This window comes from Macaca mulatta, chromosome 9 (genome assembly GCF_049350105.2).
Source record: "Macaca mulatta isolate MMU2019108-1 chromosome 9, T2T-MMU8v2.0, whole genome shotgun sequence".
NCBI lineage: Eukaryota > Metazoa > Chordata > Mammalia > Primates > Cercopithecidae > Macaca > Macaca mulatta.
In genome coordinates this window covers 99769745-99785662 of record NC_133414.1, presented here as the reverse complement: position 1 = coordinate 99785662, position 15918 = coordinate 99769745, and the positions used below count along the sequence as shown (strand labels likewise).

Genomic DNA, 15918 nt, shown 5'->3' with positions numbered 1-15918 from the left:
TAACTGCCAGTAAATATGTTTAGGGATGAACATGAGAATTATTGAATCCCTCAGCACTGAAAGCAGATGTCATAATCATCTTGTCTCATCCTTTCCTGCCAAAGAGGAGAAAAGTGACAACTAGAGACTTTCACAGTTGACTTGATCAGACTTTTATTCCTATAGTTGACCTTGACTCTATTTCTCACTGATGGTAGGGTTAGGACTAATATCCAGGCTTTCTACTACATCTCTCAGCCTCCTTCTAATGATAAAACAAGCACGTAATACGTTACACTAATTTCCATAAAACTGTGTCACATGTCAGTTTGCTACATATATATATATATATATCTGAACATGACATACCTGTTAGCCACACGGTACATCCTCGGAACCCACCCCTTGTTCCAACCACTTGCCCTCTCTTATTCCTGCTCACATGGTGGGCCTGATAGACTACATTGGTGGATTTCTGCTGGTACTCCTATAAAATAAGACAAAATCAAGCACAGTATTAGTTAATAAAACACATATTCTTCACTGGAGCCAATATAAATCCATCTTAAACTTTTAATTGCAAAACTGATAGGTGTAACAACTTATACAAAAAATATTTTGAAAGAGACTCACCCTTGTCCATTCTAATATAATTTTTTTCATTTCTGCAGATTACCCCGAGCCATTAGCTACATGTATATATATTTCTTAGCTGTGAGTCTACATACCTAAGTTATTCATTCTGCATTTCACTTAATGTTATTCATAAGCAGTTTTGCTTCCATAAAATAATTATTTTTAAATTACAGCATCAAATTTCATTGGTTCATGCAATACAATCTGCTAAATAATACAATTATAATACAATTCCATATTACATTAATAGTCTTCCCCCAACTGTATCTCTTCTTCTATAATTGGCAAACAGAATAACATTTATTAATTCTATTAATTTAGAAACAAACACTGACTTTAGAATACTCATCATGGTCCTTTGAGAGTATAATCCAAATTGGACACTTTTTGATTTTAGGTAATAGTTCTGGTTGCACGACATTTTAACTTTTGCACCTTAGGGGAATGTCTTTGTTTCAATGAATGCATGTTCTCCCCAAGTCCTATGAGCTTGAACTGAGAACCCAAATACTCCAGTAGCTGAGGAAATACTAGGGTGGGGGTGGTTGATCCCCAGTCCCTATAGAGCCAGAGAAAGGCCCAGATCACAGTGAAAAGGGTTAAAGTCAGTAATATCCCCGTTACTCCCATTCAGACATCACAGACAAGGCAAGAGTGAAGTCCCTGAACACACAGGGCTACTCCTTCACAAGAACTAAACTTTGCTTCCACTTTCTCAAGGGTCAACGCATGAACTTTTTAATCTTTCAAAAAGCCCAGCAGAAATGGAAATGCACTTGTTAGGTTTGGAAGCTAATTCAAATATCAAATGTCTTTATTTTGGCTGTAATAAAATCAGCTTAGTGAGGTAAGAGACTACCTGATCCTGATTCTAAACTCTGACTGGGAGGTATAAGTCTGATGAATAAAAAAGGTAAAGTGAGCCAATAAATACAGTTTTTGGTGGACTTAAAAGAAAATAACATGTGATCCAAGGGGGGGAAAATCCATAATAATGGTTAAATTAAAAGGTTAGGAACTACTCATATATGTCTGTGGCGTGTAATTGAATTTCTAACGACAGACAGAATCCAGGTTTCTGAACTGTAAAAATCTATGAGCCTTTTAAATATTACACATGCATACCCACCAGAACTAAGAAAGCACCAACTTTTTTTAGCAAGAGCTGGAGGTTTTCGAAAACTCTGCCAGGTGCAGTGGCTCATGCTTGTAATCCCAGCACTTTGGGAGGTCAAGGCAGGAGGATTGCTTAAGCTCAGGAGTTTGAGATCAGCCTGGGCAACATAGTGAGACCTCATCTCTATGAAAAATAAAAACATATTAGCCAGGCATGGTGGCACGTGTCTGTGGTCCCAGTTACTGGAGAGGCTGAGATGGGAGGATCACTTGAACCCAGAAGGCCAAGGCTGCAGTGAGCCACTATTGCACCACTGTACTCCAGCCTGGGCAACAGAGCGAGACCCAGCCTGGGCAACAGAGCGAGACCCTGTCTCAAAAAAAAAAAGAAACCAAAATGAAAAAAAAAAAAAGAAATGAAAACTCACCTCTTTTTGCTTTGGGAAATAGAAACTTTGTGAAAATAGAAACTAAAGAGGGCTACAACTAGAACTGTTTGGCAGTTTACATAAGATGACAGATATGAACATGCAAATGGCAAAGTTCTCTACAAACGTGAATGCTAATGATTCACTTATTCACTGTAGACATGCCCCAAACCGAATAGGATGGAATCTGCTGGATTGGGACCAGGAAAATGGCTTCAAGACTTAGGGGGCCCTACTGGCCTTTCAGTGTCAAATTAGGAAAGCCCCATTTACAACTGCTGGTAAATGTCTTTAGGGATGAAAATGAGAATTATTGAATTCCTTAGAGCTAGAAAGGGATGTCATAATCAACTTGTCCCGTCCTTTCCTGCCTGGCCTTTTAGGGGTGCTAAGAAAGGCAGAGCACAGAGTGGGGATGGGCCTGCTAGTGAGACAGAGCCAGGCAGAGGGGCCAATGGTCAGGGAACAGGCATTATCAGTGTTGGAGGGGGCCAAGAGGGAGGTGGTTAAAGGCACAGTGGGATTAGCTGGGTGAAGTTACCTAAAACCCTCTAAAGCTAGATGTTCTGCTCATCCCTTAGGCAAATCTGGTCGGAACCCAAGACTTGGAAGTGGGGGCATAGTCCCAGAATGTGGCAGATGATGACTTACACTAGAGGGCTCATATATGGGGACAAATTAGGCCACTCCATGAGATAGTCTAGCAGTATCTCCCCTGGGTGAACAAATCCCCTGAAGGTATTCTATTTTGGGCTTTGTTGTTGTTGTTTGAGACAGGGACTTACTCTGTCACCCCGATTGGAGTTCAGTGGTGCAATCAGGCCTCATTGCAGCCTCGAACTCCCAGGATCCAGCTATCCTCCCACCCCAGCCCTAGAAGTAGCTGGGACTACAGATGCACACCATCATGCCCGGTTAATTTTTTTTTTTTTAATTTTTTGTACAGATAGGGTCTCACCATGTTGCCCAGGCTGATCTCCAACTCCTGGGCCCAAGTGATACTCCCACCTCAGCCTTCTGAAGTACTGGGATTACAGGCATAAGCCACCATGTCCAGTCCCCTGAAGGTATTCTGTGTCCTTGGTGCCAAGCGTATGTAATACCTCAAGGATACCATTTAAATATCCTTTTTTCAATTTCCTTGTTAATTAATGCCATTAAGGTCAAGAACGTCGTATCTGAATATCAGACCCAAAAGTCAGTTCACTTGATTATTTACTGATTCTTTCAGTAAATGTTTATCGAGCTCCTACTCTGTGCCAGTGGTAATCTGAAGCATTGGGAATATAGTACTAAACAAAGAAGAATCCCTGGCATCATTCTGGGGAGAAAGACAGACAAAAAGAAGAGGTAACCGGGGCTCCACTCCCTGAGGGAGGGAGAGGGTTTATATATATATATACACACCATGTGAAGAAATGTAAAGCACACCGGCAACTCAGTAACAAAAGGACAACCCGGCCGGGCGCGGTGGCTCACGCCTGTAATCTCAGCACTTTGGGAGGCTGAGGTGGGCGGATCATGAGGTCAGGAGTTTGAGACCAGCCTGGCCAATATGGTGAAACCCCGTCACTACTAAAAATACAAAAATTAGCCAGGCGTGGTGGCACTTGCCTGTAATCCCAGCTACTCGGGAGGCTGAGGCAGAAGAATCACTTGAACCCAGGAGGTGGAGGTTGCTAGTGAGCCGAGATTGTGCCACTACACTCCAGTCTGGGTGACAGAGTGAGACGCCATCTCAAAAAAAATATAAAGGAAAAAAAAAAGAAAACCCAATGTTTTAAAATGGAAAAAGATTTGAACAGTCACTTTACAAAGGAAGATATACACATGGCCAGGAAAGAACCATGAAATGATTAATGTCATTAGTCATCCAGAAGAATGCAAATTAAAACTAAAATGAGAGGTCACCGATAACATCTAATGGCAGCAAGGATGTGCTCTCGTATTTTGATGGTGGAGGTGTGAAGTGGGACAACAATCCTGGGAAAAAAATCCTGACATTTACATTTCCCTTCCCCATGACTCAGCAATTCCATTCATAGACATCTATTCAAGAGAAATAAAAACGTGTCCACAAAAAGACTTATACTAGAATGTCCTTAGCAACTTTATTTGACTCAAAACTGGAAACAGCCAAGTGTCCATCAATAGGAAAATAGAAAATAAACCAACTGAAAGTGTAGAATACTTATATAATGGTTATACTATTCAACAATCAAAAGGAATGGACTATTAATACATGTAATATGGATGATAATGAATGGAAAACATTACGCTGAGTCAAAGAAGCCTTATCCAAGAAAACGACATATTATATATGATTCCATTTGCATGAAGTCCCAAAATACGGAAAACTAATGCACTAATTCAGAACTGCCGTTGCTTCTGGGGTGATGGCAATGCTTTATGTCTTGATAAGGGTTTGAGGGACTCACATGTACACATTTATTAGAACTCACTGAATGTATACTAAACATGTGTATTTCATTGTAAACTTTACCATGCACACATGCGCACACGCACGCGCGCGTGTGCACACACACACACACACACACAGAGCTATTTTGAAAAGTAAGCAAACAAGGCTGAGTGTGGTGGTTCACACCTGTAATCCCGGCACTTTGGGAGGCTGAGGTGGGTGGATCACTTGACGTGAGGAGTTGGAAATCAGCCTAGCTGACATGGCGAAACCTTGTCTCTACTAAAAATACAAAAAATAGCTGGGCAGGGTGGCACATGCCTGTAATTCCAGCTATTTGGGAGGCTGAGGCAGGCAAATCCCTTCAACCCAGGAAGTGGAGATTGCAGTGAGCCAAGATTGTGTGACTGCACTCCATCCTGAACAACAGAGCAAGACTTTATCTCAAAAAAAAAAAAAAAAGTAAGCAATCAGATTTTAGATGGTGGAATTATATTGCTCAATGCTGCCGCATTTATGGAAAAGGACTCTGATCCCAATCACAGCATACTAGACTAAGGTGCTGCTGCCCACCTGTGCACATGAACATCCACTAAAATTTAATTTGCCTATAGAGACAGTTTTGTTTCCTCTAGTTTGGCTGTTTCTTCTCCACACAGGCAAAGATCCACAATGAACTCCAAGCTCTGTTAATCTTCTAGGGGAACTTTGTTATGATCTTGATAATTGTCTCCCCAGCAAGTTCTTCGTTTTTGAAAACATTTCAAAATTAATTCGAAGGAATGACTCTAACATAGTATTTAATCTCTGAACTTTTGGTCTTTGATAAGTGCATTTAAATTTTCTATTACTCCAGCAATGTTTAAACAAATAAATAAATACTTTCAGATGGCCAGGTACTGGGATCTTTTGGTTCAGTCAAATGTTTTACTTCTATTTATTTCAAAATCGCCCTTGATGTTTTGCAAAAGGCAAACAAATAGAAGCAGATATTTTGAATTATACTTGAACCGCAAAGGGGCAGAGCGGCCAAAACCTTTTCTTTTTCTTGTTGAAAGCTGTAGTCTCTGCTAAAGAGCCTAGGATGTTCTAAGCTTTGGAAAGAAAGTGACTGTCAGCAAAAGGATTCTCTCTATAGAAAGCAAAACACATGTTAAAGGAAAAAATGTCTGTCTTGCTGTGTGTACATAGAAAACACACAGACATCCTCAGCATCCCTAACTCTGCCGCTTATCAGGAAGTGGCCCGGAAACCCCAAAGTTAGTGGCATACTTCTATACTGGGTCCCTAAGACAAATTTGGTAAAAATCCCTACTTTCTTCCCATTACTGACCCAGAAAAACTCTCGGTAGCATGCATCAGAGTAGCATGAGTATGGATTTTGGAGTCAAGCAAACCTGGATTTGAAACCTGCTTCACAGCTGATTTGCCCTGTGACCTGAAGCAAGTTATTAACATCTCTGAACTTCCATATCCTTCTCTGTAAAATGGGGATAAAAATACTTTCTTCCTAGGATTGCTGAAAGGATTAAATAAGATAATTATCTACATAAAGTAGCAAAGAAAATACCAGACACATGGTAAGATGTTGAATCTGATCAGTCCAGGTGGCATTTAATCTAGTCTGGAGAAGTGATGGCAGTTTGAATTCTAAATCATCCAGGTTTAAAAGGGTTCTGGGGATCTGGGTCCACTCTAACCCAACTCTGGGGAGGATGTGGCACTCATGACCGAATCAGACAGTGGATAGGACTGCACCAGTTTTACACACATGCACACACACGCAAGCACACACGCAACATTGTTGTCATTACTGCTGCTCTGATTATTAAAGCCTGGTCAGGACGTACCCTACACTAAGGTCCACCAGTTTGCAGTGTCATTCTACTGCAAACGTACTGCCCTTGTCCTGGCTGTCACAGAATCATGCACACTTCGTTACCTAGATGGAGGATGGCCTTTGCCCTGTGTTTGACCCATTAGAGTCCAGGGCTTGTCACAAAGCCCAGGGTGGCATGTGTGTCTCTGCCCAGGCCCACCCCTCACTCCCATTGGCGGCACAGAAAGGGGACTGACAAAGTGGCTCCTAGAACTCAGGTGATGTGCCGAGGGTCGTGACAGAGAGCCTCAGCCTTGATTTTGCGTGACTGCAAGAGAAGTAACCTGGGGAAAAGACTAGATGGTTTCATGGTGGGGCGGGGCATTTCCAGAGCCAAATCCAAGCATATGTCACAGGGAGAGTGTCACGGAAGGGAGGAGGACTCCTGGGGAATGAAAAAGCTCTAAACCAGGTGTCTGGTGGAGCTTACCAATGCCCAAAGCTTTTTTTTTTTTTTTTTTTTTTGAGATGTTCATAATGTCTCAATTAAAAAAAACAAGCACGTGCCCTTGAATCCCCTCTGAACCCTACGCTTCCCCAGGCGGTGCAAACAAGTCCCCTTTACTTCTCTCATTACAACTCCACTCTGCCCCGTTTTAACTTGGCCTTCATTGCCATTGGGCTCTGCTTTCATTGCTCCCTTGCTGATTAAACATGTTCCAAATCTTCCCGCTCCTCAGTGTGCAGTTTGAAGATTATTTAAAGACCCATTTTCAGAAAGCTGCAACCCCAATGACTGCCCTATCAGGCCCATGGAAGGAGCTCCACTTCCATGTGCATTATCTCAGTTACTGCTCAAAACCTGGGAGACTGAACATGGTGACCCATTTCCAGATCTGAAAACTACTGCTCAGAGCTATTGGGAAGGGGGCTGAAGTCCCACACCCAGAAGACACAGGATGTAGCCAGGTTTAAGTCTGGGTCTTATTCCTGCATAGACAGGACTCCTAGTTTCCAGTCCCCGTCATGTGAGCTCTTTGTCACTGCTTCCTCCCTGAGGATTGAAGGAGATAATACATAATCAGGCTTTTCATACTACACTATAATGTAAACAATTTAAAAATCATTCTCACTTCTCTTTCATAACATGAGTAGCTTCAAATGTTTCACAATGATATATTTATTCCTTTCAGATTAGTTCTTTTGGATATACAACCCAAAGTGAAATTATTGAGTATCAAAATTTATAAACTATTTTGTAGGTCTCATTGTATACTGCCAGTTCATTTTCCAAGTGACAAAACCAAGTTACCAGGCTACCACGATATACCTACTTCTAAATATTCAACTACTTCTTTGTGTTTGTATTTTTACTGTTTTTTCCCCAGGTTGATTTGTACTTATTTTGGTAAGCATACGCCTTTTTCTGTGTAATAAGTTACTTAGGACGTTCGTGTGTTTGCCTCTTTGATATTAATTAACTACAATCTGGACAATGATCTCATCCACTTTTTAAAAATATGTTTTGGGCTGGGTGCAGTGATATACGCCTATAATTCCAGCACTTTGGGAGGTCAAGGTGAGAGAATTGCTTGAGTCCAGGAGATAGGAACCAGCCTGGGGAATATAGTGAGAGACTATCTCTAGAAAAAAAATTAAAAATTCACTGGGTGTGGTGGCACGTGCCTGTAGTCCCAGCTACGCAGGGAACTGAGGTGGGAGGAGATCGCGTGAGCCCAGGAAGTCAAGGCTGCAGTGAGCCCTTATCACACTAGTGAATTCCAGCCTTGGCAATGGAGAGAGACCTCGTAAAAAAAGAAAGGAAAGGAGGGGAGGGGAGGGGAGGGGAAGCGAGGGGTGGGGAGGGGAAGGGAGGGGTGGGGAGGGGTGGGGAGGGGAAGGGAGGGGAAGAAAAGGAAAAAGGAAAGGAAAAGGGAAAGGAAAGGAAAAAGGAAAGGAAAGAAAAGGGAAAGAGAGGAGGGGAGGGGAGGGGAGGGGAGGGGAGGGGAGGAGAGGAGAGGAGAGGAGAGGAGAGGAGAGAAGAGGAGAGGAGAGGAGGAAAATTATTACATAAATAAAAACATTTTGATGCTTCTTTTTTCTATGCTTTGTATTATAAAATTTTTATTAATTATATAATATATACTTTTTGTTCACTTGCTCTCCTTTGGTTTGTACTTTATTATATATCACATATTATATCTATTATATCATATTAAAGAATATTTTATGAATATACAGAAAAATTCCTATTGTTGGTGTCTTCCATTTGATCATTAATCATACATACCTGGGCCAAAAATACTCTTCAAACTTCTAGCTACCTTGATACAATTAAACTGTACCAATTTTTTAAATATGAAATTATTATAATTTATTATGTGCTTACACGGATCAATTTTATATATTTTCCATCATTACATCCAGCAATCTCAAATATATTACAATTTATTTCCCTTCTACTTTGGATGTCTTTTGATAGTTTGAAACTATTTCTAGAATTCTTATGTAGTTATAATTAACTTTTCTACTTTTAGTATAGACATCTATGGTTCTGATAGTTGTTTTTGTAACATGTTTTAAAATTTCAAAAATATAAAATTCATTCTTTTTTCTTTTTTCTTTTTTTTTGTTTTTTGAGACAGGGTCTCACTCTGTTACCCAGGCTGCAGTGCAGTGGTGTGATCATGACTCACTGCCGCCTCCACCTCTCCAGCTCAAGCCATCCTCCCACCACAGCTTCCTCAGTAGCTGGGACTATCGGCACAAGCCACTGTGGCTGGATAATTTTTGTATTCTTTTGTAGTGTAGAGCAACTGCCATGTTGCCCGGGCTGATCTAGAATTCCTAAACTCAAGCGATTCTCCTGCCTCAACCTCCCAAAGTGCTGGGATTACAGGAATGAACCACTATATCTAGACAAAAAGCTCATTCTTTAAAAGAAAAGTTTCCGTTTTAGTTCATTCCACATTCTCTCATGGAAATGAAATTATGCAAGTTTTGTTGCAAACATACAATGACTCACTATAATTTTCTCTGCCAGTTTCTCTGATTCTCAAATAAATCTCAACATTATAATACAGAAAAATGAATCATTATCCAAGGATGTTCATAGCAATATTATCAAAAACAGTGAAATCAGAAACAATAAAAATGTCCATCAATCAGCTGGATTATGGTACATCCGTATGATGAATAGGTGAGAAAACCGCTTACAGAGTGAGTTAACATTAATCTCGTTGTTAAAATATATGTATTTATATGTATAAGGCTATACAGAAAAAAGTCTGGAAAATCATGGAAAAATGCTAATAGTAATAATAATCATCTTGAGGGTTAGGTCATTTTAGGTAACTATCTTCCTTCTCTATAGTCTAGTTTTCAATATTAAATTTGGAAATAAATCTATATTTAAAATATAAAGAATTTCTCAACCAGAAAATGGTGAGGCCAAAATGGTTTGATTCTTTGTTTTTTTTTTTTTTTAGTGGCAAGATCTCAGCTCACTGAAACCTCTGCCTCCTGGGTTCAAGTGATTCTCCTGCCTCAGCCTCCCGAGTAGCTGGGATTACAGGTGCACGCCACCATGCCCAGTTAATTTTTGTATTTTTGGTAGAGACGGGGTTTCACCACGTTGGCCAGGATAGTCTCACTCTCTTGACCTCGTGATTGGCTTGCCTCGGCCTCCCAAAGTGCTGGGATTACAGGTATGAGCCACCGCTCCCAGACAATGGTTTGATTCTTAAAGTTCAAAGGGATCACAGATGTGTGGACACAAGTGAGTCCTGTAAAACAAGTTGCAACCAACAGAACAACAACCAAATCAAACCAACAAATAAGAAAATACTATTAGCCAGGCATGGCAACTCATGCCTATAATCCCAGCAACTGGGGAAACTGAGGTAAAAGGACCACTCGAACCCAGGAGGCTGCAGTGAGCCATGAATGCACCATTGCACTCCAGTCTGGGTAACAAAGTGAAACTTTGACTCATATATCTATATATATATACCTTGACATCCTGAGAGCAAATATTTAAGGCAATGAATCCCTTTAAAATATATAATGAGATGCAGTGAGCTCTACACTGATAATCTTTAAAGTATAGTCCATTTCACTTGATCATGTGATGATTTGTGTCATCATTTAAATGTCATTCAGAGAATAAATGCCCATGAAGGTATAACAGCTTATGGAAATTGATATGACAAATGGCAACCTCCCAGAGAAAGGTGCCCTAACAATATACGTACATGATCTAAACAGCTGAACAGCAAGAAGGCTGTCTTATTCAACTTTGATGCAGTCACCACCAACTGGACATTTAAGGTTCAATTCCAATACTACAGTTACTGGTAGATAGGAAAGTTTTAACTGAATAAGTGTCACTAAATTAAAAATTCATAACACAGGGGTTTTATTGCTGTTTTAATTATTTTTTAGAAACGAGGTCTTGCTATGTTGCCCAAGCTGGACTTGGAACTCTTGGGCTCAAGCAATCCTCCTGCCTCAGCTTCCCCAGTAGCTACGACTACAGGTGTGCACCTCCATGAGATAACATGTTTTAAAAGGGATTTAACATGAAAGAAAATCTAGTTCATAAGTATTTTGTGTAAAGAGAGATTGTGAATAAAGGGAGCCAACAACAGATCATGCTAAATCCAACCCCGGGAATACAGTTTCACAATACGCATTTACTTATCATGCAAACAAGGCCTCCTGGAAGCCACCAACACTATAGGATTATACTTTGTGTTAAACTACTCTTGAGTTACAAGGGAAATAACCATATCAGGTAGACAGACAAAATATCAGCTGTGAAAATTGAGAGAAATGATTTGAGGAACTCCTGAAAGAGCAAATTAAATCATTTGTCGAAGTTACTGGGCAACAAAAAAATGATCCAAATCTGAAATTTATGAATTATGATCAGATTGTGATCAGACCCAAAAAAAGCTTTAATGGAATTTCTTTAAGATCAAAAATTATCATTTTCATCAATTCCTGCTACAGAAAGTTATGTTGAATAGGTTAATGCTGTGAATAAGAAAACAATTTAAGGGGAAAACACATACACAACTAAGTTGATTTGACTTTTAGAAGCCGCTAGTAGGAAATAAACCACAGACTAATGTCAAAGAGATAAGAATTTGAATAGCATGAAAAAATTGCAACAATGATGACCAAGAAAAAAACAGATGAAGGTCATATTTATGGCATGTTTTAAAAAAAATCCACATGACTTTTTACAGTATTTAATTTTTTCCCAAAACATCTGAAAAACATGCAGATTGTTGGAAAACCCTAGAGGGCAAATTCAGACATTTGCAAGCATCATTCAGATGTTTGCCAAGAAAAGTAAAGAAGCCCCTCTCCTCATGGGACTGTGCTATTAGAGGTCTTGTACACTTCCGGTCCTCTATCTACCACATACGCTGGATGTCAATCCAGAGGTCTGTGCAGTGGTTACAAACAAGGCATTATCTGGAAGAGAAGAGACTATGGAGTTTCCATTGGATGATAAACCACCCAGCTCTGGCTTTTTCAGATACCCTGCCGGAAGGAACAGGTTTATAACATTGAAGAGCTTTGGCTGCATCTTTCACTTGGAATCATAACCATATGTTCTGTGCTTTCCGTCTTGGTTCTGCTCATATGCTCTGGAATCTGCCTTATTTTCCTTGGACTGCCGCCTCTTAGTGAAATTGCTTGAAGCAGCTCTTCCTCTGGCTCCAGTCTCCAGCTGGTACAATCTATGTAAACTAACCTTGGACACACCCCGACGGCAGCTCCTCGCTCCCAGAGCACAGGTGAGCCACCTCTCCTTGGCACCCTCCTTGGTGCTCTCCAGGTCAGGGTTCTGCGTCTGGCTGAGTTGGAACTTCACCTCCCCACAGTGAGTGCAATGCAGGATCGAGTGAACCCAGGTGCCAGGGTGGAAGCCTGACAGAGACAGTTGCTAAGAGCTGCCAATCGGCCGGGATACACACTAGGTTGACTGGAGCCCTGAGCCTGCCTGACCTTCATATTTACCATAACCATGTTAGTTTTTTGCCTATTCTAATCACCAGGAAAACACCACCCAAACTCCACGAGGGGCGTTCTACAAAGTGTCTGACCTGTACTCCTCAAAACTGTCAAGGTCATCAAAACCAAGGAAAGTCTGAGAAACTGTCACTGCCAAGAGGAACCTAAGGAGACAAAACTAAATGTTACATGGGATAGGATCCTTGAACAGAAAAATATTAGGTGAAAATTAAGGAAATCTAAAGAAAGTATGGACTTCAGTTAATGACAATGTATATTTGGTTCATTCATTGTAACAGATGTACCGCACTAACGTGAAAGTTACTAATAGGGTAAACTAGGTATTAGGGTACATGGGAACTCCTTGCACCATCTTCTCAACTTTTCTGTAAATCCAAAACTTCTAAAAAAATTAAAAGTCTAACTGTTTAAAAAAGTGCATTTTAGTAAGATTTAGCAGCAAACAAAATCATGAAAACCTAAACATTTCATAATCATTCAGTTTCTGCATTGCTGGATTCTTTATCCTTCCTGATCACATTTCTTACATTAGGTAACTTTATTATTTTACTTTTAATTTAAGGGTTAAAGTTGCTTGGAGTTATAGGAGAAATCCTTTCATAAGCATATCATGAAATAAAGCAGAAAAAAAAAAACAGAAAAATTAACGGACAAGACACTGGTAACAGCTGGGTGCGCATATAACAAGTATGGGCATATCTTTGATATTTACGGACAACATTTTAAAATATCACAACTGATACTCTGATTTGAGAGAAAGTCAATGAGACCTAGAAGTGCTCTCTTCTGAGTCCCTTTTGTCTCTCCAAAGTGGAGGTGAGATTAATTTTCATTCAGCCTTCTTATGTCCTCAAGCCTCCTATTATAACATACATAGCCTTTAATTTTCCATATAGAGAGAGCCCAGTAAATAAAGAGAAAGGAGGAGAAAGAAGGAGATTTGAAACTCCACAGAAGGGCAAATACTCAAAAGACCTATGTTTTTTGCTTCAGAAACAGAACAGTGGAAGAGAAGCAATTAGACAGAGAATATAGCAGGGTAAAAGAGCAAATATTTTTGGACCAAACAATCCTGAAATTGCATCCAGCCCCAGAAAGGACGTAAGATGGAGAATTTCATAGCTGAAGTTGAGAGTGTATATGTGTGTGGAGCTATTTCCCAGGACCTCAGGAGAGGGGTTTCCATACCCACAGATGCTCACAGATCTTCACACCTGGGCTCAAAAGCCATCATGTGAAGCCAGATTTGGATGGAGATAGCAGGTGGAAAGACAGTGAGGCCAGGGGAAGTTTAGATTTCATGGCTATCCTGGGGGTAGCAATACTCCTGACCTGTGAGACTGATATTTTTAAAAAGCATCTCCTTATGGAAAAGGGCTCTTCATGATAAAACGTTTCCAAAGTCCAGATAACTAGTTTCCAAATTCACCCTTGGAACATGGCTTGCTCTTAAAACGACGATGAGGGTTTATAGGACCTACTGCTCTCCTTCCTCTCTAATTATGTGTCATTGATCTAATTATGTATTAACACATCCTTTGAGTCTTCATGATCTCTATCACATAAGAATTTTCTTGCAATTTCCACTGTCAGCATTCTGACTTACACTCTTCATGTCTTTATGGCTGTGACTTCCACTTCAACCTTCAGGCTTATCCTACAGTAGGTGGTAAGCTGGCTGCCAAATGATGTTCAGCCTTGGTCCTGACCCAGGTGCCTCAGTTTGTGTCACATTCTGTAGCAGAACTTGTTGCGGGTCCTCCCCTTGCCTTTTGCCCCTTAACCTGCACATTTTTTATGTATAGGCTGCTGTGGTCTAATTATTTTTTTGTTCCCTTTGCCCTTTATATTCGCTTGCGGAAAACATAATGCCTAATGTGATAGGATTATGTTGGGCCTTTGGCAGGTAATTAGATCATGAGGGAGGAGCCCTGATGAATGGAATTAGTGCTCTTATGAAGAGGCCCCACAGAGCCACCTGGCCCTTTTTCCTCCACGTGAGCTTATAGCAAGAAGGCAGCCCTCACCAGACACTGAATCTGTCAGTTCCTTGCTGTTGGACTTCCCAGCCTCCAGAACGGCAAGAAATAACTTTCTGTTGTTTATAAGCCACCAGGGTATGGTACTTTGTTAGAGCAGCCTGCATGGACTAAGACATTGCTGCATTTCACTCCTTAGACCCTCCTGATGCTATAAACTGATTCTCCAGCCCTGGTCTTTGCCTCTCTTTGTGACTATGCTTTCCCTCTAGCTACCCTGCCCTCCATTGCTGTGTGTAAATATCCCCCTTGGTCTGGCCTAACTTTTTGGACCTATTCCTAAACACAGTCCCCCATGAGCCCTACTCCTTCTGGATTTCCTCAAGGTTGTAAAGCAGCCATCACATCATTTCCCTGCCTGGCCCAGAGCCCCTTTACTGATTTCCAGCTCTATCACCTCTTTTTCCAGTTGACAATCAGGTTAATTTTCTAAAACACCCTTAAATCATGTTACTTTTATATCCAAAACTTGTAATGGCTTCCTATAAACCACAGAACAAAGTCCTAATTCTTAGCTTGGAACTTAAGGCCCTCTGCTAAACCGGTTTCATTTACCTTTCAGCCATATTTTCTACTCTCAGATAACAGAACTTTTGTTCTCAGCAGCAGGTCTGTTTATGATTTCCTGAACACAGCTTGATCATTCTGGCTTTGCACCTTTTCTCATTCAGCTCTTCCCACTGGAACCATCTCCCTATGCCTTCAACTATCCACATACCGCCTGTTCTCCAAGCAGCACAAACCCCAGGGGCACTGGCTGCCTTCCTTGATGCCTCTTCCCTAAACTCCTGTAGCTATGAGATCCTGTGGCACTTTGCCTGGGTGGTGTAGACTTGTGCCTTATGTTTTCTAGATTTACAGACTTAAGTCTGATGTTGTAGATGTCATTGTCAACCCCACACAGAAGAGGCCATAGCTTATACAGCTTTGATTTCCTGGTAAGATTCAGCTAAGAGGAAGTAATATCGATTTTAAGGTTGGACAGTTTAGAATCAGTTCAAATTCTGCCTCCCCTAGAACCTTGAACAAGCTAAGCCTGACCTCTCTAAATCTCATAAAACTGTGGGATTATAGTTCTTGCTAATATTTGCAAGGATGAAAAGAGATGACGTGGAATACTTGCACTTAGAGTAGGTATTCATTACATATTTGTTGAATGAGTAACCGAAGTTTAATAAACGTTTTGTTGGTTTGTTAACTGATGTGAATATCCTTAAACTCCTCTAGTGTCAGTACTCAATAAAATGCCGTGTTCCAAACTTTAGTTACAGTCACTTTTATGTTCTGTGCTAAAGACTTCTTTAAGTGAGACCCGCTGTGACGTGTCTTCTTATAGGCCCCACCACAGAAAAAGCCAAAGCAGTCCAAACGTTTAAAAGAATGAACTCCCATTCACAAATGCATTTGTAAAATATCCTTTGAAATCAGCAT

The 15918-nt window shown here is 40.6% G+C and overlaps 1 protein-coding gene across 3 annotated transcripts in view; it reads right to left on the bottom strand.

Moving 5' to 3' along the window:
- The window catches only part of PAPSS2 (3'-phosphoadenosine 5'-phosphosulfate synthase 2), a 91035-nt gene that overhangs the window by 39379 nt on the left and 35738 nt on the right, over positions 1–15918 (bottom strand). For all 3 annotated transcript variants that reach the window (XM_077945177.1, XM_015147608.3, NM_001266008.1), the window contains 1 exon segment: positions 349–466. In XM_077945177.1, the coding sequence (XP_077801303.1) occupies positions 349–466 (118 nt within the window).